This window comes from Mrakia frigida, assembly GCF_051309035.1.
Source record: "Mrakia frigida strain ATCC 22029 unplaced genomic scaffold BDY24scaffold_2, whole genome shotgun sequence".
NCBI lineage: Eukaryota > Fungi > Basidiomycota > Tremellomycetes > Cystofilobasidiales > Mrakiaceae > Mrakia > Mrakia frigida.
Window position 1 is genome coordinate 418,060 of NW_027481279.1, and position 19,122 is coordinate 437,181.

At 54.7% G+C, this 19,122-nt stretch overlaps 7 protein-coding genes across 7 annotated transcripts; 3 read left to right on the plus strand and 4 right to left on the minus strand.

Annotated features, from left to right (window-relative positions):
• On the minus strand, positions 1-1,571 carry BDY24DRAFT_375057 (uncharacterized protein). Its single transcript, XM_076638495.1, has 3 exons — positions 1,184-1,571; positions 819-1,064; positions 1-735 (listed from the first exon to the last, which is right to left on the minus strand). The coding sequence occupies exons 1-3, from the start codon at positions 1,442-1,444 to the stop codon at positions 160-162; spliced, it is 1,083 nt and encodes a 360-aa protein (XP_076500653.1). The 5' UTR covers positions 1,445-1,571; the 3' UTR covers positions 1-159.
• A 1-nt stretch (position 1,572) lies between these two features.
• On the plus strand, positions 1,573-5,284 carry IPI1 (Ipi1p). Its single transcript, XM_076638496.1, has 15 exons — positions 1,573-1,702; positions 1,766-1,842; positions 1,924-1,989; positions 2,057-2,063; positions 2,145-2,270; positions 2,352-2,455; positions 2,558-2,840; positions 2,929-2,978; positions 3,059-3,361; positions 3,464-3,649; positions 3,722-3,829; positions 3,930-4,157; positions 4,257-4,538; positions 4,690-4,836; positions 4,928-5,284. The coding sequence occupies exons 2-15, from the start codon at positions 1,795-1,797 to the stop codon at positions 5,234-5,236; spliced, it is 2,247 nt and encodes a 748-aa protein (XP_076500654.1). The 5' UTR covers positions 1,573-1,702; positions 1,766-1,794; the 3' UTR covers positions 5,237-5,284.
• A 136-nt stretch (positions 5,285-5,420) lies between these two features.
• Positions 5,421-6,021, plus strand: BDY24DRAFT_411469 (uncharacterized protein; the record flags this gene model as incomplete). Its single annotated transcript, XM_076642935.1, has 3 exons — positions 5,421-5,461; positions 5,545-5,756; positions 5,885-6,021. The coding sequence occupies 3 exons, from the start codon at positions 5,421-5,423 to the stop codon at positions 6,019-6,021; spliced, it is 390 nt and encodes a 129-aa protein (XP_076500655.1).
• A 368-nt stretch (positions 6,022-6,389) lies between these two features.
• BDY24DRAFT_375065 (uncharacterized protein) lies at positions 6,390-8,911 on the minus strand. Its single transcript, XM_076638497.1, has 5 exons — positions 8,687-8,911; positions 8,424-8,587; positions 8,261-8,355; positions 7,640-8,185; positions 6,390-7,571 (listed from the first exon to the last, which is right to left on the minus strand). Exons 1-5 carry the CDS (start codon positions 8,744-8,746, stop codon positions 6,514-6,516), a joined length of 1,923 nt encoding a protein of 640 aa, XP_076500656.1. The 5' UTR covers positions 8,747-8,911; the 3' UTR covers positions 6,390-6,513.
• Positions 8,912-12,526: 3,615 nt separating this feature from the next.
• Positions 12,527-14,578, minus strand: LYS1 (saccharopine dehydrogenase (NAD+, L-lysine-forming)). Its single transcript, XM_076638498.1, has 7 exons — positions 14,273-14,578; positions 13,629-14,117; positions 13,474-13,541; positions 13,259-13,379; positions 13,009-13,089; positions 12,861-12,912; positions 12,527-12,772 (listed from the first exon to the last, which is right to left on the minus strand). Exons 1-7 carry the CDS (start codon positions 14,428-14,430, stop codon positions 12,626-12,628), a joined length of 1,116 nt encoding a protein of 371 aa, XP_076500657.1. The 5' UTR covers positions 14,431-14,578; the 3' UTR covers positions 12,527-12,625.
• Positions 14,579-14,666: 88 nt separating this feature from the next.
• BDY24DRAFT_375070 (uncharacterized protein) lies at positions 14,667-16,232 on the minus strand. Its single transcript, XM_076638499.1, has 3 exons — positions 15,874-16,232; positions 15,572-15,793; positions 14,667-15,491 (listed from the first exon to the last, which is right to left on the minus strand). Exons 1-3 carry the CDS (start codon positions 16,174-16,176, stop codon positions 14,910-14,912), a joined length of 1,107 nt encoding a protein of 368 aa, XP_076500658.1. The 5' UTR covers positions 16,177-16,232; the 3' UTR covers positions 14,667-14,909.
• A 522-nt stretch (positions 16,233-16,754) lies between these two features.
• BDY24DRAFT_437837 (small GTPase Rac1) lies at positions 16,755-19,113 on the plus strand (the record flags this gene model as incomplete). The annotated part of the gene is made up of 15 exons (XM_076644299.1): positions 16,755-16,776; positions 16,950-16,958; positions 17,088-17,110; positions 17,231-17,260; positions 17,326-17,334; positions 17,442-17,472; positions 17,586-17,661; positions 17,753-17,787; positions 17,873-17,901; positions 18,103-18,132; positions 18,204-18,235; positions 18,308-18,339; positions 18,413-18,483; positions 18,551-18,633; positions 18,719-19,113. The coding sequence occupies 15 exons, from the start codon at positions 16,755-16,757 to the stop codon at positions 18,792-18,794; spliced, it is 588 nt and encodes a 195-aa protein (XP_076500659.1). The 3' UTR covers positions 18,795-19,113.
• Between the last annotated feature and the right edge of the window lie 9 nt (positions 19,114-19,122).

Sequence of the window (19,122 nt, forward strand, 5' to 3'; positions counted from 1 at the left end):
GCTCGTCGCTCGACTGAGGAGAAGAACAGCGAAAAAGGAGAGAGAGAGCAGGATGGACGCGTTCAATCGACCAAATCAGACTGGATATCTTCACGTTGAGTCAAATGTATAATTGTTCGTGTCCAAACTATATAGAAACGACGACTTTGGACCAACTAATCAAAAACCGACCACGACGCCGAGGTGCTCAATTGGCTTCAAGAACTCAAACGGCCTCGCCAACCTTCTCTGAAGACTCGCGTCATCGCCCATCACTTCCGCAGCGGTAGACCCATCGCAAAAGGTTGCACTGACCACCGCGTAGACATCGGAGGGACGAAGTCCCAACGAGATAGCGCGTCGTTCGAGGCAGTCCCTGAAGGCGAGCCGTTGTCGACCTCGAAGGAAGACTACTGATTCCGCACCGACGAACCACACCTCTTGGAGATAAAACCAGTGCTCCAGGAACGAGAGGGACGTGAGGTCGAGGTGAGAGATGGAGGGGAGGGTGTTTTGATCGGAGATCCCAAAGCGGACGACGCGAGGGTCGATGAGCTGGAAGAGAGGGGACCACCGACGGATCTCCTGTTCCGTAGGTTTTATGTTGCAGTAGAGAGTTTCGACAGGCACCTGATTGCCGCTGGGAGAGGGAAATCCGAAGGGGAGTTGGTAGGGATGGAGCGGCCAGAAGGAGAGAAGAACGGGGCAGAGGAAGGTACGGATTCGAAGTTGACGGGGGTTGGAGATCATGGGAATCTAGAAAAGAGTAGATGAGACGGAGGATGATGTTATTATTTGGAAGAAGGGTAGCAGAAGACAACTGGGAGAGGGATACGAACCCTCGATATGATCAACGAGACCATCTGGCCGGGATCGACCGCAACGTCGAGATAGAGTTCTCTTCCCGCCAGCTGCAGAACCTTGAAGGAGACTTGACAGGCTGTGAGTAGGTCCCTGGAGTCGAGAAGAGCGAAGGTGTTTTGAAGGACGGAGGGAGGGAGGGAGAAGAGGGTTGGTTTAGGCCGAGCTCGGATTCCTCGAGCTCGGAGTTCGAGGAAGGCAGGGCGTCTTGGTTTGTACTTCTCCTGTAAGAGGAGGTAAAAAAAGAAAAGGTGCATAAGAGGGTCAGTATCGTGCCACTGAGAGTCGATATGAGGTCAAAGATGGATCAAAGGGAAGGAGAAGAGGAAGGATCAAAACGTACCGAGCTGAACACCCATCGTCCTTCTGCTTCAGCTCCACTCTTCCTCTCTCCCCATGGGAGAACCTCCCAGACCCAAAAGCCATCGGGATGTACAGATCTCGATAGATCTCCGATGACTCGATCCTGTTCTTCGTTCTTGGATCTGAGGGATTCGTTCTCGGAAGAAAGGTAGGCGACGTTGGAGGAGAGGAGGGAGACCGTGGCAGCTTGCTCGCGAGCTTGTTCCTCGAGCTGACGGATTCGAGTGAGGATGGATTCCATGGCGATGCGAGGATGAGAAGGCGGAAGGAAGGTCGGAAGAGGCGAGGAAGAGGAGGAAAGCTTGTTCGAGGGCAGGAAGGAGTTGGAGGGGAAAAGAGATGGGGAGTGGCAAAAGCGAAGACGGAGGTGCTGACCTTCGCCCCCCCTCTCCCGGGCTTCCCCTTCAGACTTATCGCTTTCTGGTCAGAGTTGATTTTCTCGCTGGGTCAATTCCTGACAATAGGTCTACAAACGGAAAAGAAAACCAAACACCAAGAAGTGAGCTCAAGCGCTGCGGACTCGAAGATTCGACCTCACCGACCTCTCCTTCCTGTTTTGAAGCTCAACAACCAGGTCAGATACCTACGAGTATGCCTAAATCCTCCAAGCAGAAGCGAGACAAGGTCCAGGACTTCTCGGTGAGCTAGCTTTCTTCCTTCTTGGAGCTTTATAGGAGCAGAAGCTGAGCTTGACTCGTCCCTCCTTCCTCCTCCTCGCAGAAATCCAAAGTCAAGCTCGGAAAGGGAAAGCAGGTCGCTGTCAACTCGACAGATACTTCTTACAAGGTCAGTAATCATTCACTGTATGCCATAGCGCTATGTTCGTCACTGACTTTGACTTTTGATTCTACAGGCTCGCTGTGAGTAGAGGGAGAGCTCGACGAAAGGAAAGGAAGGAGCGACCTCGAGCTGACCTTCCCTCCCTCTTCCCTTCTGTTTAGCCATCGTCCTTCCCACCCAAACCATCAGCGTCGACAAGGATTCCTCCATCCCCACAACCAAGAGAAACCTCAGCTTTGAGGATCTCGTAGTTCAGTCGAAGCACTACAACGCTGGCATCCGAAAAGGTGAGTCTCAGCCCACCTCCCTCCCCTTCGCTCGTTTCGTCTCGTATTTCAGCTTGACTGACTTGTTATCTGCTCTTACAGACTCTCTGATCGGTCTCAAGGAACTCTTGACCGAGCATCCTCATCTTCGAACCAAGGAGCTCACTTCCATCGTCTCCATCATCGTCAAATGTCTTCCCGACGAAGTGAGCTCTCGTTCCCTTCCCTCTTCCCTGCCTCTTCTCGTCCGCTTCCCGCCAGTTGAAGCTTACTATTCGTCCCCCTTCCCTTCGCTTACTATTCGGCAGGATCCCCACGTTCGATCAACTCTCCACATCTTCACCTCCTTCCTCCTCCCGACCCTTCCTCTCGCCACCCTCACACCTCACCTTCCTCTCCTCCTGCTTCACACCTCCTCCGCACTCTGCCACATCTTCCCCGAGATCAGGATCGACGCCGTCAAGATTCTCGGAGTCATCATGACCGTCTGCCCAAAGGAGTGCGTCGACGGTTGGGGTGTCGAAGGAGGAAGAGGAATGGGTGTTCGAGTCGGAGAGGGTTTGATGGGAGTCTTGGGTTTGGGAGGAGGACGTGAGTTCATTTCTAAGCTCCAGCTCGAAGGTCGATCTATCGTGAACGATACTGACAGGCTCCTTTGCGACTGTGGTCTACTTTCCAGCTTCCTCCTCGTCGCAGAACACCTCGAGCTCTTCGACCCTTCGACCAGCTGTTCGTCGCGTCCTCTCTTCCCTCTCTTCTCGTTCTCTCTTCGAAGTCCAACCTGACCTCTTACCTGATCTCCTAAACAGGCCAAGCTCATCATCCTTCGAACCCTCTCCCACTTCCTCTCCACCTCCCTCTCGCCAACAATCACCTCTCCAACTTGGTTCCTCGCTCCCTCTTTCTCGACCTCAGCATCCTACGCCGAGTTCGAGACTCTCCTCAAGGGAAAGAAACCCTATGTTGCTCCCATGGATGACTGGCTACTCAGTGGAGGTGGCGGAGGTTGGGAGTTGGGAGACTTCGGACTCGGAGGAACCTCAGCGGGAGCGAAGGCTGGAGAGGCGGACGAGGGTGGAAACGGTGGTGGGAGGCTGGGAAGGGAAGCTGCTGTGAGTTCAGAAAACCCACCTCTTCGATCATGACGCGTAGCCTTGACCTGTACATATGGATCAAGGACACTGATATCTCCCTTGATTTTTCGTTCGATCCAGAAACTCTACCTCACTCTCCACCCTCTCCTCGTCTCGACTTTTCTCGACACCGCGCCGACGGCGTTCTCGCCATCAGGATCAGCAACCTCTGTCTCTCACGCGGACGTCAACCTCGAACTTGTGGCTGTCGTTGGTGAACTTCTTGGAACGCTCGGAAGGACCGTCTTGCGAGACACGTCTGAGATCGTGAGGCTTCGTCGCGTCGTTCTTTTTGAATCGAATTCAAAGCTGATCCTTCGTTTCCTCGTCTTTTACCAGCCCAAGCCCATGTTTGCTTCCGTCAAGACCTCTCTTCGAAACCTTCTCGGGCACATGGCTGTCTACTTCCCTTTCAACTCGTCGACTTTCCAGCGAAGGGACGTCAAGGTATGTTTCGTCTTTCTTCGTGCATTACCATCCCGCTCCTCTTCCTTCATCCGGACTCGAAGCTGATGCTTATACCTCCTTGTTATCTTGCTTTATATAGTCCGAAGCTCTCCTTCTGTCCCTTTCCCTCTCCTTCTCTTCCCTCGTCGCTCAAGTCTCCCTCACTCAAGCCCACCTCCCTCCTCGGACCAAGTCGTCGAACCCTCAGGAGCGAGCTAAGGCCCTGGAAGATTGCTATGCGAAGATGAGGAAGGGTATGGCGAACGGTGGAGAGAAGAAGCTGGTGGAGCAGGTAGCTGAGTGGGTCGCTGGACTGCTGAGAGGCGAGGTGAGTTCCGACGCGTCTCGTTTCTTCCCTCCTTCCTTCTCTTCATCGACGTCAAAACCTTGGACTCACTCCCCCTTTAATCTTCATCCCTCTCTCTAGAACATTACCTCCTCGAACCCTCTCGGCCAACCTCTTCCTCCTCAAACCTACATCTCCCTCCTCCCGACCGTCTGGTCTCTTCTCAACCAACCCCCTCCAGCTCCCGTCCCCAAATCGAAACCGCTCTCCGCCTCAGCAGCCACTCTCGGTCCTCCTCCTCCTGAACCGGAGGTATCGGTACCTCACACGGTCGCTGGAGCCTTGCTGGATCATCTGAATCGGGTTGGGAGCGACAGTGCTGTCAAGAAGATTGGAGTCGAGTTTGTTGGACGGTTGGGCTTGGTAAGTTTCCTTTCCGATCCTTTTCCTGACGAATTTCAGCACTATTCGAGAGCTGGTGTGGATGAGGTGGTCCCGGTCGAGCATGGGAGGCGAAGAGGAAACGAAAACTGACTCGGTCGCGTCGACGTCCTCTTTCCTTCTAATCCAACAGCTCGAAACCCTCCCTCTGTACACTGGTCCTTTCCGACTGGCTTCGCCTTCACCTTTGGCTTCCTTAAAGCCCAAACTTGACAAGTTCTACCAGTCCTTACCGAAGATGCTCTGGGAGTTGGGAAGCAAAGATCTCGCCGCGTCCGAGGTTCGTTTCCCTTTCCTCTCCCACTCGCTGTCTCATTCCCCATCTTTCTCTTGCTAACAGCATGTTTTCCGCTTATTTTCTCACTTTATAGACTGTCTTCCACCTTCTTCACCATCTTCTCCTCACCTCTCCTACCGTCCACACCTCCCTCATCCTCCCCTCCCTCTCACCTTACTTCCACCTCCACCACGCCTCTCGAGGAGAGCTTCCAGGTCCCTGGACGAAGGTCGGATCGCAGAAGGTCAGGAGGCTGGCTTTGGACGTTGCTTGGCTGTCGATACGAGCTGCTGGAGGAGACGAGGCAGGCGAGAAGTTGAGCGAGGCGGTTGGGAAGGCGGTCGAGGGAGAGAGAGGTGGAGAGGAGAAGGTTTACTGGGAGGAGTTGACGAGATTGAGTTAGACTAGACCTTTGGGACTCAACTATCGATGGGTGATTTAGTCGCTCACATTTTTGTACCGTCTCGGTGGCAAACCTCGACGAAAGGAGAGGACCCTCCCGACTCGAACCGGCCAAAGCTCTTCTTTCCTTCTTTTCCTCCAACCACAACTCCCACTGAAATTCAATCTTCACAAGTCCACCACTAATGGGCAGCAACAACGACCAGAACCAGAGCCAACCTCCAAAGTGAGCTCAGCTTGCCATCTTCTCGCTTCTCGAGGCTCGAACGAAGCTCACATCTTCGTTTCCTTCCTTCTCTTCCAACACAGCCCCCCCTACTACCCTCCACAAAACACGAACCAGCCCTCCTACCCACAGAACACCTACGACGGATCCAAGCCGTACCCTCCTCAACAGAACCAGTACAGCTACGGAGGACAGCAGCAGCAGTACCCTCCCTCAGGTCCTCAGCAGCAGAGGGGTTCAAACCCTCAGCAGCAGGGAGGATGGAATCAGGGAGGTCCTCAGATGCAGCAGCAAGGTGTGTCCTGTTTCTCGTCTTTCTGTCTCGGATGCGTGGGAGAAGGATGGAAGTGGGATGGGAAGGGAGGAGACGACGAAAGGCTGACGTTGGCCTCGTTCCTCGATTTGACTCAATCGCGTCGCCAGGCTATCCTCCACCCCAACCAGTCTACGTCCAGCAACCACACGATAGCCAGAGAGGAATGGGAGCTGGAACGGCAGCTGGTCTTGGACTCTGTGCTGGTCTATGCGCCTGGTGTATCTGTCTCGACTGCTTGTTCTAGACGTTTGCTCGTCGTCGCTTTTTGCACTCCCCTCAGCTTTTCTTCCTTCGCTCTGTTCCCTTTTGACTCTTTCGGTTTTCAATACACGATCCTAACGAAATTTCTATGAACTGAGCTCATCAGAATTCTACCATTCTCGACGGCGAGGGGTTGAAGGCAACAGAACCGTCCCAAACGAGCTCGATCCCGTCGCGTCGCGTTCCTCTCCCCTCGAGGTTCGAAGTCCAGCGATCCAGTCTGTATCGTTCCGGCGCTGCTGGATTTTGAGCTGGCTTGATTAAAAATCGTTTCCAACTTCGATAAAGCAGGCGACATTGATAAAAAAGAAACGAAAGTGAAAGGGAGCGACGAGTGCAAAGAAAGAATTAGAGCGAAAAGAGCGAGCAAGCATAGCCTAAGGTGTCCCAGAAACCAAGTAAGAGAGCAAGAAAGAAAAAATTAGAACCCAAGGTAAACAAAGAAAGAAAAAAAAAGGCGAGCAAGCAAAATAAGCTACGAAACAAGCAGTCCCAACGCGTCGAACACTTCGACGACCAACCTCACGTCCTCCTCCCCCGTCTCCATCCCCGTCGCAATCACCTTCGCCGCTTCGTTGAACACCCTCTCGAACCCAACTTCGCTGCTCGTCTGCTGAACCACGACCTCCTGGCTCGTCGCTGACTCGGACCAAATCACGGCTGGGGAAAGGGACGAGGTCGAGGGAGATTGAACAGCCCAGAGGCGGAAGGTGTTGGAGTTGGGTGATCCGAAGAAGAGGGTGGGAGGATTGGAGGTTGTGGAGAAGGAGGAGAGGGTGTAGTTGATGTTCGAGATAAGAATGGATCCGACGAGGGCGACTTCGATGGTTGGGAGGGAGGAGAGGAGAGGGAAGAGGGTTGAGGTGTTCGAAGGAGGGAGAGGGAGGAGGGTGGAGGCTGTTGGTTCGGAGAGGATGAAGGAGATGAAGTCTTGAGCAACGGTGATGGACGGCATAGCTTGAAGGAAGGAGAGGACGACGTAGTTGAGGTGCTGGAAGTTTCCTTGTTCTCGAGGGTCGAAAGACTCCGTCGACGTCGCTCCTCCTCCTCCTCCTCCTGGGAAGCCTGCGAGGAGTTCACCGACTCTGAACGTCGCTCTCGTCTTGACGTCCTCGTTCACGATGACGGCTTGTCGAGCAAGTCCCGTTGGACCGTCGAGGAAGGGTGTTCGAAGGTGGAGGAGGTTGAGGGACCCGTAGACTGGCCGATCTGGGAAGCAACTCGACGTGAGAACCTCTCCTCCGACCGTCGCTGATGCGAGAGCGAAAACGCTCGACTCGAATCCTTCGACTGTTGACCGCTGCTCGTCGCTGAGGTTTGGGTAGCAGGAGGTGGGAGGAGGGAACGACGCCGTGGAGGAGAGTTGAGTGAGACCGACGAGGGATTGAGAACCGATCGAAGCCGTCGCGTCGAAGGGAATGACGACGGGACTTGCTCTGACGGCGTCGAGGAACAGAGGGAGTTGAGCCACTGGGAGGGAGAGGTTCGAGGTCCAGAATCGAGCGAGAGCCGTTTCGGCTTGGGAGGAAGAAGCTGCAGAGACAAGGGAAGCAGGTTAGTCCTCGAAATTGCGAGAGAAAGAACGGGACGAATCGACTCACCAGCAGCGAGAGTCGATATCCTCGCAAGAACCGAAGCTCCAACCGTCCCGACCAGCGACTGCTGAAAGGCATTGGGCGACGCGTCCTCGATCCAATCGACGATGGGAGCCTTGACCTCGAGGGCTGCGAAATCGAACGTCCAACCAGCTGAAGCGACCGGGGCAAACGCATCCGATTGAGTGAGATCCAAAGCGACTGCTCCGTCTGGAACGCCTGTAAATTCCAGTGATGACACGAACGTCCGAAGAGTCTCTACGATGCTGAGATCCTCGGTCTTGGCGAGCTGCCAGAGGAGAGACGATTGAGCGAATTGGAGTCGACGAGGTTGCGTCGAGGGATCGAGGGAGGTTCCGAGGTCGAGGAGCAGAGCTTGGGAGGAGCAGTTCGAGTTGACAGGTGAACCTTGGACGGAGGAGAGGAAGGCTGCGATGGAGGAGGCGGAAAGGGTGGTGTTGAAGACGGTGGAGGCGGTTTGAGTGAGAGTGAACAGGGAGGAGGCGAGAGGTTGGCAGTCGTCCAAGGTCGAGGTGCAGACGCAGGTCGAGTCTGCAAAGAGGAAAGAACAGAGTGAGCTTTGAAGACTTCATGAAGCTAAGCTAAGCTGAACTATCCAAGACTCACTCAGGTTGCAGAAACTCCCAACCATCCCATTCGTACAGCCCTCTTCGCTCGTTCCTCCACTCGACGCGTCGTCCTCCCCGTTCCTCGTCAGAAGCCTGGAACCGAGAGCAGATTCGGGTCAGCCTTGTCTCCTCAACAGAAACGGAGTAGGATGTTCACTCACGCAACAGGCAACGCAATCACCAGAATCAACAACAGCAACCCCAGCCCACAAGCCATCAACTTCTTCCTCCTCGTCCAGACGATCCTTGGGCTGGGAGTCGAAGGCAACGGCTTCCTATCGTAGTCGGATCCTTGGCTAGCTCGAGTGTACTCTACTCCCGTGACCTAACAAACGCGAAACGCAAGAAAACGAAGTCAGTTACAGTTAAATAACGAAACGACAAGAGAGACGAAAACTCGAAACGACGCGTCTTTAAAACTCACCTCCCTAGGCTCCTCTTCCCCATACCCAATCAGCACCACCCCCACCTCCTTCTCAACCATCTCTTCCTCTCCTGCACGCTTCCCTCCAGTCCCAACTCCCCACTTGCCACCGCCTATCGAACCCAACTTCCTCCCCAAACTCCTCCTCCTCACCTTCCCTCCCCCCTCCTCCTCCGCGACCGCTGCTGCTTTCTCAGGCGAAGCAACGATGACTACGGTCCCTCTCTCTTCCTCCTCAGACGCGTCGCCAAGTTCGGTGAACTCTCCGTCCCCTCCAGCTTCAGAAGAGTTCAACCCTCCCGCTCCTGCTCCCGCTCCCGCTCTTCCCGTCGAGCGACGAGAACTGGTCCCTCCTCCCCCTCCACCTGAGACCCAACTCCTCAAGGACCCCCCACCACCACCACCGGCTTGCTTCCATCCTCCAGCAGCAGCAGAAAGCTTCCTCTTCGTTCCTCCCATCGACGACGACGGCGAGCGATGCACGTAGCCCTTCCCTCCCTCGACGGCCGCAGCCTCCCTCCCTGTTGTTCCTCCTCGTTCCAGAATTTCCACCACCCTATCCGCCCTCCTGACCAGCCTCGCAAGAGACAACCCAGCCTCCCATCGTTTGATCCTCGAAGGCGTTCGTTTCACTCCCAACGGAGCTGCAGCGGAAGGCGAATTGGTCGAGCTCGACGAGGTGGGTCTCCCTGAGAAGGACGACGACGAGTGCTTGTAGGGTGATCCAGAGGAGTGGGAGCTTGAGCGATGCGAGTTGGAAGATCTTGCTGCTGGGCCGAGGAGGGAGGCGAAGCGGGTGGAGCGGTTGGAGATGGAGGGCGCGTCGGAGGTTCGCTTCGAGCTGTTGTTGTTGAAAGGTTGTTGTTGTTGGGAGAGGTTCGGGGACGTTTGAGGAGAGGAGGAGGAGGAGGAGGAGGAGGAAAGGAACGGGAAAGGGTAGTTGGATGGACCGGCGAGGAAGGGGTAGTCTGTTGTTTGAGGGGTGCTAGACGGCGACGAGTTGAAGGCGGGAGAGTAGCGTTGTTGTTGGTGAGTTGGATTCGGTGGGAGGAGGTGAGTCGGAGAAGCTTGAGGAGGAGGGTAAGTGTTCGATCCGTAGCCCGACGAATAGTTTCCTTTCCGAGTAGGAGAGTCCTTGAGGATGGGAGCAGGATAAGGAGAGGTAGGCGAAGGCGAAGGCGTTCCTCTCCCTTCCAAAGCCTCGAGGGCTGAAGCTCGATGTCCGACTTTGAGACTTCCCTCAGCCTTCGACGAACCCGCCGACTGCTCCTCTCCTTCCATCCCAGCCGAAGAAGTCCATCGATCCAAAGCTCCTCGAGCTCCCATCCCTTGAAGAGCGAGGATCGAAGGACTCGAGAGAGCCACCGACGTCGAGACCGATCCTCGTTTCGCGTTCGTCACGATGACCGCACTACTCGCCACGCTTCCTGCACTGGACGGGAGACCTCCTCCTCCTGCGCTGGTCGACGTGCTCGAGATGGTCCTGAAGGTTTCTCGACTGGGCGTATCGGGGAGAGGAAGGTTCCGTTGGGAGGGAGGAGTAGGGTTGGGTTCGCTCGGGAACGGACGATGGAAGTTCGACGAGGGCGGGACTTGAGCTGGCTCGAACGTCGAGGGACTTGAAGCGGCTGAGGAGGGGATGGGAGGGAGAGGGATAGGTCCGGAGGGGTACGGAGCTTGAGGGAGACTGGACGAGTTGGAGTAGAGCGAGGAGAGACGCTTGTGCCTTCCTTCGTTGGAACGAGCTCGATGGAGGGACGCGACGCTTCCTGGTCTTGAAGCTGGGGAGGGATCCGTTGGAGCTAGAGGGTGGAGGGGTCTTCGAGAGGAGGTAGGAGTAGAGGAGGCTGATGCGGTAGTACTAGAGGGGAGGAAAGCGGAGTTGGGAGGGGTGGAAGAGGGGGTGGAAGATGAAGGGAGGTTGTGGCCAGTGGACGTCGAAGAGTTGGAAGTGAATGGGTTCCGACCTCTTGGTGTGACGGTTGAGGTTGAAGCGAAGGAGGAAGCACTAGGTGAAGGTGTCATGGTTGAGTAGGAGAGTCGAACGGTGGTTGACGAGGAGAGGGAAGGATGAGGGGAGGACGCGACGGGAGGAGCGGGATGCGACGTCGACGACGAACCTCCTCCTCCTCCCTCGTTCGACTTCTTTGTTCCACCGTAGGTATCGAAGTAGGAAGGTCTTCCTCCCCTGTCTGCTCTCTTCTGAATCAACTCCCTGTAGGTTTCGACCCTTCTCCTCTCGTCCTTCTCCTCGTCCTCCTCTCCGTCTCCAACTCTCCTGAATCCCAACCCCGGGCTCATCGTCCTCGGCTCTCCTCCATGTCCCAATTCGGTCGGAGGTCGAGGGAACTCTCTCCCTATCGCGCTCAGAGGAAGGTTCCCGTCCTCGAACGAGTGACCTGTCCAGATAGCCGACGAGACTCTCGAGGGAAGAGGGAGGAGCGTCGAACCTGAGCTCGATCGATAGGACGTGTTGTGATTCGAGTCGTCCGAGAGGATCTTGGAATCCGGTCTCGTAAGTTGAGGAGGGATAGGTGGAAGCGGGTAGGTCGAAGGGACGATGGGAGGGAGAGGAGAGAGCGAAGTTGACGACGACGAGGAGGAAGTGGGAGAGGGAACCACGGGTTGTTGTTTGGTGAACGGGTTGTTGCTGTTGACCTTCAGAGGAGGGGAAGAAGAGGAAGGTTGACGATGCTTGGAAGAAGCGAAGACGGCATGCTGAGGAGAGACTCCCAGGTTGGAAGAAGAAACGGGCGAAGGAGGAGGAGGACGAAGGTCGTCCTGGTCGTGAGCGTCCAAATACGAAGCCATCCTGAAACGAGAAGTCAAGAGAGAGAGAGAGACGGGAGAAGTCAGCTTGGATACTAGGCTTCCGAAAAGTAAAGACTAAGAAAGAGAGCTCACCTTGTGTAGAGTTAAGGATTAAAGCAAAGCAAGCCAGCGATCCCGTTTAGGCGATCCCTCTTCTTCGGTTGAGCTCGAACGCAAGGACGGGAGGAGGAGTGGATTGAGCTTGGAGCTGTCCTGAGCTCTCTCTCTCTCTCGATCTGAGAACCCTCTAGGTGTCGAGTTGGAAGAACGAGTGTGGGTCTGTCGTCGAGAAAGGGAAGAAGAAGAAGAGAGGGGAGCGGTGGTGGTTTGAAAGAGAACTGGAGCGAAGGAAGGAAGGCAGGGTCCCAGGCCGGAGGGAAGTTCAATAGGGGGGAGGTCGAGAAGATTGCGATCTCTCCACCCCTCTTTCCTTGCTCGATCCTCTTCTTTCAGATTTCATGACGATGGGTGACTATAAAAGAGGGAGAGGTCAGCTTTGAGCTTCAGGAGCGCACAGGAAGAAGAGGAAGCACTCACCGTGAAGAACCGAGAGGAGGAGAAGGAAGGAGAAAGAGGTTGAGCTCGACCTCCCTCCCTCTTCCTTCCTTCTCTTCTTCTCCTTTCGAACGAACAAGACAGCCTCCGAGACCTCAGAAGGAGAAGAAGCGCCCTCGGCCACGCTGATGCTTATGAGGCTTCCAGGAGGTCAAAGACAGGGGGCTCATCGTGGAAAGTATGAGTTGAGAAGGAGAGAGAGTCGAAGTTTGAGGTCGACAGAGGCAGAGAGGTCGCAGGCGTGGTTTCTCCGAGAGAAGATTCACGTTTTCCGAGAGCGACTCACGCAGAAATTCTTCTCTGGTTTCGAGATGGTCCCTGGCGGGTAAGGATCTGTTTCAGCCTCTTAGGAGTCCAAGAAGATCGACCTCGAGATGAACATGTTTGACGGGCTCAGAAAGCATCGACGCGTCTCTCCGATGCTCCTCCGTCTCTCCCTCTCTTCGTTTGCTGTCGTTACAGCAGCAGCAGCAGCAGTTTGCGAAGATCATCTAGATCTCCAACCTAATCACTAAAATATCGATACGAGACTAACTTCTCCACCACCTTCCCCGTTTTCCTTCGTTCGTCCGTCTAAGGATCAACGCTCTTCGCCTCGGCAGAGTGCTTCTTGAAGAGCTCCTCAGCTCGAGTCCAGACTCCCTCGGTCGACCTCTGAGGGAAGGTCAACAGCGAAGGGAGCAAGGCGGAGGAGAAGGATTCGGAAGCCTCTCGGGGGAGCTGCAGGAACGAAACGGGAACGCGACGAAGGAAGAGAGTCAGTGAAACGAACGAGGGATAGTGCGGAGCGAGAAGAGGAGAGACGCACGAGAGTAGGAAGATGATCGATAGAGATGACGGTCATAGGAGGGTTTCCCTCTCTGTCGAAGGAGAAAGGGGCAGAGGAGAGGGAGAACGATCAGCGACGAGGCGAGAGGGAGAGAGGAGAACGAGAGAAGGGGAACGAGAGAACGAACCCGACGTTGACGTCGACGGTAGGTTCAGGGAAGACGGTGTTGATGGAGTAGATGGGGAGAGGGTTGTTGGGGTTGGTGGTGCTGAAGAAGAGGAGAAGAGAGAGAAGGAGGAGATGGTCAGTTTCAAGCTCGACGGAAACGAAACCAAAACGAGGGCAACAGAGCGAGCGAGCAGCAGGAATCGTAGATGAGGCGATGGCGAGCTATACGGTGCAGTGAAGAAGCAAGGAAAGCAGGAGCTGGGACTCACTCGCAAGAAACATCCACGAGGCATCCGAGCTTCCTGTCCTTTCCGGCCTTGGCGATGAACTCCTCGGTGAGGAAGTGAGGGATGGGAGAGGTGAGGTAGATGCAGTTGACGACGATGTCGACTGGGGTACGAGAAAGGGAAAGCGAGAGGAGGTCAGCGGACGAAGAGGGAGAGCAACGTTGAGTGGCTGAGCTCGGCTCGAGGAAGCTACGAACCATCGAGGAGCTCCTGGAAAGGTCCTCCTCCAGCGGTCTCCGCCATATCCCACTTGATGATGTCCTCCCTGGAAGCAGACGAAGCGAACGAGAGAGTCAGCTTGAGCTTTTGCGACGGAAAGGAAGATGAAGAAACGACGAGAGCTCAAACTCACTCCTTCAACCCAACCTTCCTGAACAAATCCACAGCTCCTCCACCACATCGTCCCAAAGCTCCAATAACCAGCGCCCTAACAGGTCGTCCCAGCTTAGCCAACTCCTCCTTCACCTTCTCAACCATGGCATCCTCGTTCTTGAAAGGCTTCAACCCTCCCAACCTTCCCTTCCCTCCTTCCTCCTGCTGAGCTCCAACAGCCAAGCACCCAGCAGCAGCACCAGCGAATCCAGCGTGGTATCCGAAGGCAGCTACTCGTCGTCCCGAAGGGTCGGTCAAGAACTCGAGATCGTACAAGGTTCCTCCTCCGAGTCGGAATCGCTTGAGGACGGCGGACCATCCTCCTTGGTGCTTGTAGCAGTGCGCGAACTGGATGTGGGTGTGAGGGAGAGCGTCGGTGGATTCGGTGAGTTCTTTGAGGCCGATAATGGTGGTGGTGGTGGGGCAGTCGGTGTGCCAGGTGTCGTGGCCGACGAGCTTGCAGCCGATACTGAGAGAGATGAAGGGAAAGGAAGGAAAGGGAAGGTCAGCTCGGAGAGGGAGATGGGAAGGGACGAGATTGAGAAAAGAGCTCTGTGCTCTTCGTTTCTTCCCTCTGAGGGATAAGAAAAGATAGTACAGGTAAAGAGAGAAGTCTAAACTCACGCCTCAAACTCCTCGTCGTCGAAAATTCTCTCGGGATCCCTCTCGACGGTGATGTCGAATCCAGCGTCGATGAGAGCTTTGGCGGTCGTAGGAGTGAGAGCGGAACGATGCTCGTGAGGCTTGGTCTCGCATCGGAGCCAGAGAGATTGAGAAGGCATGGTGATGAGGGGTGAAGGTGAAGGGTTTGAGAAAGGGTGGGTTGGGGTTGCTGATGGTTTGAAGGAGGAAGGAAGTGAAGGAGAGTTGAGATCATGACTCGAAATCAGCGCCCGTCCAAGTAGGAGGAAGGGGACTCCGTTGTGGACGGAAGGCGTCGAGGGAGAAGTCTGAAGATAGTAGAGGATTAGAGGAGAAGTAAGTGATCTCCGAGAGGTGGGACATTGAAAAGAAAATCGTCAGGGCTGAAAAAAAAAAAAGCGGGAGCTCGAGAGCCAACGCGTCGCGCTTTACTTTGGACGCGTCGTGTTGCCTCAGCGACCTTTCGAACGGACGCAGTGTAGGTGCGACGACGAGAAAGACAACCTAAACGTTCATTCTACACCCAAGAACCCAACTATCGAAATCCCTTCTTCCTCACAAACTCCCGCTCCTCCTGATCCGTTGACGATCCATCTCTCCCGCTTCCCACCTTCCATCCCTACTCTTCCCCAGCCTCCCATCTGCACACGAGAAGAACCCAACGCAGGAGACGAGGTATCGTTCTGTAAAAGCCGACTTCCACGTAGAGATGCGAACTGAACTCGGGCTCGAGCGCGACCTCTCCGTCCAACGTTTCCGTTTGGAAGTGAAAGACGTTCGGTTTCCCCTTCTCACCGACGCGGATGGCCAGCTCGTCCCAGTTGTCTTGCGAGACCGGAACGGAACCCGGCCCAGCTAATAGGATCATGCGAAGAGTGGACCATCCGTGGGTGAAGTCGAAGAGGGAGGAGTGGACGAGAGAGAGGGTCGGGGGAAGACCATCAAAGTCATCGTGGTCGGGGAGGAGAAGAAATTGGTCGTATGGGTTGAGTAGAGCCAGGAGAGGCGCGTAGAATTCGACATCATTCTTGAGGTCGTCGTGATAGAGAACGAGTCTCGAGACTTGAAAGGCGGCGGCGGATTGAGCGGCGTGAGCGTCGATGTGGATGGGTTTGAACGACGGCGATGGAGGGAGGAGTGAGACTTTTCGCATTGACCGAAGGCGATGAAGACGGGGTAGATCGACGAATGTATCGGAGAACTGTATCACATGGAGTAGCGAGTCAGCGAGTGTAGTGCAAGAAGGAGGAAACCGAGAGAGAGGCGAACTCGAAGGCGCACCTTCGCTGCCGCGAAAGACAAAGCAACGTCTTCGTCCAACCACGCTTCCGAGTAGAGCTCTTCCGAGAAGACGTCAAAGAATCGAAAGCAGACTTGGGCGAGGGTGAACTTTTCGGCCTTCTCCAAGGAGGAACCAACGAGGAGGAGGATTTCGACGGGGAGGGAGGGAAGGAGGGCGCGTCCCCTTTCGATTTTGGGAGAAGGCGTGTTCTTGTACTTCTCCTTTTGGAACGAAAGGTTGTCAGAATAGACTCAAGTCAGTAAAATGGTGAGAAGTTGTGAGAGGAGAGGAAGGAACGAACGAGAGACCAGACCCAGCGACCTTCCTTCCCCTCTTCCATAGCTCCTTCCATGATCCAATACCCAACAGGAAGCAGTTCCCTCGAGAGATCCCCGAGAGCTCGATCTTGTTCCTCGTTCTTGGCTCGGAGGGCCTTGTTCTCGGCGGAGAGACGGGCGACGGTGGAGGAGAGGTGGGAGGAGGAGGAACGTTGAGCTTCGTTCTCGGTGGAGAGACGAGCGATGGTTGCGGCTTGAGATTGAATGAGCAGAGTCTTCTCCTTGTCGGCGTGTTCGAGAGAGGCGAGTCGTTGTTCGAAGTCCATCTTGAGAGAAGGCGTAGGAGGAGAGAAGAGTGTAAAGAAGGGAAGAGAGATGATGGAGGTCGAAGACGAACAAGGTGAAACAGCCCTCGCCTTCTCATCCTTCGATTTCGACGGTCGTCACGCTCATCTGCTCTAGTTTTTCGAAAATCTTCAGACTCCGATCTGTCAAGGAGCCGGTGGAGAGACCAAATTTGCTCAAACTTCAGAAACTCGAGTTTGCGAGAGCTGCATGACGACCCTTCCCCTTCCTCCTGCTCTCCCGCACGTCCCCTTGATCTGCCCTCCTCCCAAACGTCCATCATCGATATCCGCCCTCCTCACCCTCATCCATCTCCTCACCCCTTCTCGGATTGCCTCTCTACATCTACAGCTCTCCCGCTCTCGAATCCCTTCTTCTTCTCTTTTCTTTCTCTCTCAATCTCGTGAGTTCAGCTCGCACTCCCTTTCTTTCGAGCTCATCCCTCTCAGGGCACCTCCTCACCAAACCTTCCTTCGCCTCTTCTCCGATCTTTGCTCACTGAACATACACTTCGTCTTGCTTGCTTTCCTCAGCTTAACTCTACTTTCGAATCGTCGACATGGCCAACAAGAGCATCAAATGTTCGTCCCAAGACGTTCTCCCCTTCCTCCCCCTCTCTCTCCTCCCTTCCTTCTCCTCTCGACGAGCCCTCCTCCTTCTCCGACTTCATGCCGCGACTCAGCCCACCACGATCCGTAGAACGAAAGCTGATTATTTCCCCTCGTCTCTTTGTACGCGTCTTTACGATCTACAGGTGTCGTAGGTACGTGTATCTGAGCTCAATTCAAAGTTGGACAAGGGACGGAAGGGAAGGGAGGGGTGCCTCTTTCTCTGCGTGCTCATCCAAGCTTTCCTTCTGCTTGTTCGCCTCATTTCTCACTCTTATCTGTAGTCGGTGATGGAGCTGTCGGAAAGGTGAGCTTTTCAGGCTCTTGAAGTGCGATGGGCGGAGTGGAGGGGTCGAAAAGGAGGAAGGAAGGTCGAAGCTGATCATCTCCTCCCTCTTTCTCCTCTTTCCATTCTCGTTTCACCCAGACCTGTGCCCTTATCTCCTACACCACTAACGTGAGCTCCTTCCTTCAATATCCATCTTGACGTCCGAATGCTGACTTTGCTCCTTTCTCAACCAGGCTTTCCCTGTTCGTTCCTCCTTCCCCGCCTCCGACCCAGAGTCTCCTCACTCACGTCCCTCCGTCTTTCCTTTTCCTTTTCCTCCCATCACCGGTTCACCGTTTGATCTCAACAGGGAGAGTACATCCCAACCGTCTTCGACAACTGTGCGTTCCAAACCTCTCAACTTTTCTCCTCTTGAACCCCATCTTTCTCCTCCGGACGATCAAGTCACTCAACCGAAGCTCACACTCTCCTCTCTTCTCCCCGTCTTTCACAGACTCTGCACAGATCGTCGTCGATGGATCTACAGTCTCGCTTCAACTTTGGGATACCGCTGGACAAGAGGATTACGAGTGAGTCGTCTCGTCCGTTCCCAAACTTCCAGCTTTGGCTCGAAACGCGAAGCTCATCTCCTCCTCTCCTCCTCGCCTCCCCTTTCTCCAGTCGTCTCCGACCACTTTCCTATCCTCAGACCGATGGTGAGCCTCTTTTCCTTTGGGCCGACGCGTGAGTTCTCGTATCGACTCGTTTCTGACTCGTTCCTTCGATCTCTCTTTTCCTCAGTCTTCCTCGTTTGCTTCAGTTTGGTTTCGGTGAGTCGCACAACCTTGTTGATGGAACGTTCGAGACCGGTTTATCCAGGAGGAAACTTCAGCTGGTGAAGCTACTCGCGGGATGCAGCTGAGTCGTTCGAGGAAATGGTGGAAGGTTGGGAGCGACGCTCAGGGAACCAGCTGGGAGTGAGAAATCGAAAGCTGGAGCTGATCCTTCTCTTCCCTTTCCTCTTACCATAGCCGGCGAGTTTCGAGAACGTGAAGACGAAGGTTCGTTTCTTCTTCTGTTCGATGCATCGACGCTGCTCCAATTCGCTGACCTTCGATCCCGCTTTGTTCAGTGGATCCCTGAGATCGGCCACCACTCTCCTTCGTTCGTAACCTCAGCTTCAACTTCAATCGAAAGTACCAGCCGCTGACCTTCATCCTCTTTCCTCTCAAACAGAACTCCCGTGATCTTGGTCGGAACGAAGCTCGGTCAGTTCGCACTTTTCCTCCGTTCGCTTCCTCCCTTCTTGAGCTGACTTTCGCGTCTTCTTCTCCTTCTCAGATCTTCGGGAAGACCCTCAGTCGATTGCCAAGCTCGCTGAACGTCGTCAGGCTCCCATCCAGTACCCTGCCGTTCGTTCTTTCCCGTTTTTCGTTCCTTGTCTCTCGTCTTCGAACTGACGTTCCTTCTTTCCCCCAGGCCACTGCTTGTGCTCGTGATATCGGAGCTGTCAAGTACCTCGAGTGCTCTGCTCTGACGCAGAAGGGATTGAAGACTGTCTTGTACGTCTTCTTTTCTCGTGGTGGTCGACCTCGACACGTCCAACCGATCAACTGACGCGTCGTTTTCGTTCTCTTCCTTCAACAGCGACGAGGCCATCCGAGCAGTTCTGAACCCTGCTCCCAAAGCTACCAAGAAGAAGGGAGGATGCATCGTCATGTAGTAGACCTTTCCATCCTCGTTCGTGCCTTCGTCGTTGCTTTGCTTTTTTCTCGCTTCCCTTTCTCTTTCTTGCTCTCTCTCTCTCTCCACCCTAGTTTCTTTTCCCCATACATCTTTCTCCTCCTCAAACTCGCTTGGCCTTGCTTGCTTCTCTCGCTTTCTCTCTCTCTCTCTCAAACCTAGTACTTTACGCGTCCCGCTTCTCGCTTTCTTCCTTTTTAACGACCTCCCACAATCCCCGGCCTTCCATATGCTATGACTCTCTCACTTCTATACACCGTCTCCCATTACAAACCTACCTATACAACGAACCTTGCTTCAAAATACTC

What these genes read in the sequence shown, in the direction of transcription:
- BDY24DRAFT_375070 (XM_076638499.1), bottom strand. Translation starts at nt 16,176, where the DNA reads ATGGACTTCGAACAACGACTCGCCTCTCTCGAACACGCCGACAAGGAG. An exon ending in GTCGCTGGGTCTGGTCTCTC is followed by an intron (nt 15,794 to 15,873) that starts GTTCGTTCCTTC and finishes TCGTTCCAAAAG; the next exon opens with GAGAAGTACAAGAACACGCC. An exon ending in TGTCTTTCGCGGCAGCGAAG is followed by an intron (nt 15,492 to 15,571) that starts GTGCGCCTTCGA and finishes CATGTGATACAG; the next exon opens with TTCTCCGATACATTCGTCGA.
- LYS1 (XM_076638498.1), bottom strand. Translation starts at nt 14,430, where the DNA reads ATGCCTTCTCAATCTCTCTGGCTCCGATGCGAGACCAAGCCTCACGAG. An exon ending in GACGACGAGGAGTTTGAGGC is followed by an intron (nt 14,118 to 14,272) that starts GTGAGTTTAGAC and finishes CATCTCTCTCAG; the next exon opens with TATCGGCTGCAAGCTCGTCG. An exon ending in TTTCCAGGAGCTCCTCGATG is followed by an intron (nt 13,380 to 13,473) that starts GTTCGTAGCTTC and finishes CTCGTACCCCAG; the next exon opens with TCGACATCGTCGTCAACTGC.
- IPI1 (XM_076638496.1), top strand. Translation starts at nt 1,795, where the DNA reads ATGCCTAAATCCTCCAAGCAGAAGCGAGACAAGGTCCAGGACTTCTCG. An exon ending in CAACGCTGGCATCCGAAAAG is followed by an intron (nt 2,271 to 2,351) that starts GTGAGTCTCAGC and finishes CTGCTCTTACAG; the next exon opens with ACTCTCTGATCGGTCTCAAG. An exon ending in GGCTGGGAAGGGAAGCTGCT is followed by an intron (nt 3,362 to 3,463) that starts GTGAGTTCAGAA and finishes CGTTCGATCCAG; the next exon opens with AAACTCTACCTCACTCTCCA.
- BDY24DRAFT_375065 (XM_076638497.1), bottom strand. Translation starts at nt 8,746, where the DNA reads ATGGTTGAGAAGGAGGTGGGGGTGGTGCTGATTGGGTATGGGGAAGAG. An exon ending in GGGAAGAGGAGCCTAGGGAG is followed by an intron (nt 8,588 to 8,686) that starts GTGAGTTTTAAA and finishes CGCGTTTGTTAG; the next exon opens with GTCACGGGAGTAGAGTACAC. An exon ending in GTGATTGCGTTGCCTGTTGC is followed by an intron (nt 8,356 to 8,423) that starts GTGAGTGAACAT and finishes TCTCGGTTCCAG; the next exon opens with GCTTCTGACGAGGAACGGGG.
- BDY24DRAFT_375057 (XM_076638495.1), bottom strand. Translation starts at nt 1,444, where the DNA reads ATGGAATCCATCCTCACTCGAATCCGTCAGCTCGAGGAACAAGCTCGC. An exon ending in GACGATGGGTGTTCAGCTCG is followed by an intron (nt 1,065 to 1,183) that starts GTACGTTTTGAT and finishes CTCCTCTTACAG; the next exon opens with GAGAAGTACAAACCAAGACG. An exon ending in TCTCGTTGATCATATCGAGG is followed by an intron (nt 736 to 818) that starts GTTCGTATCCCT and finishes ACTCTTTTCTAG; the next exon opens with ATTCCCATGATCTCCAACCC.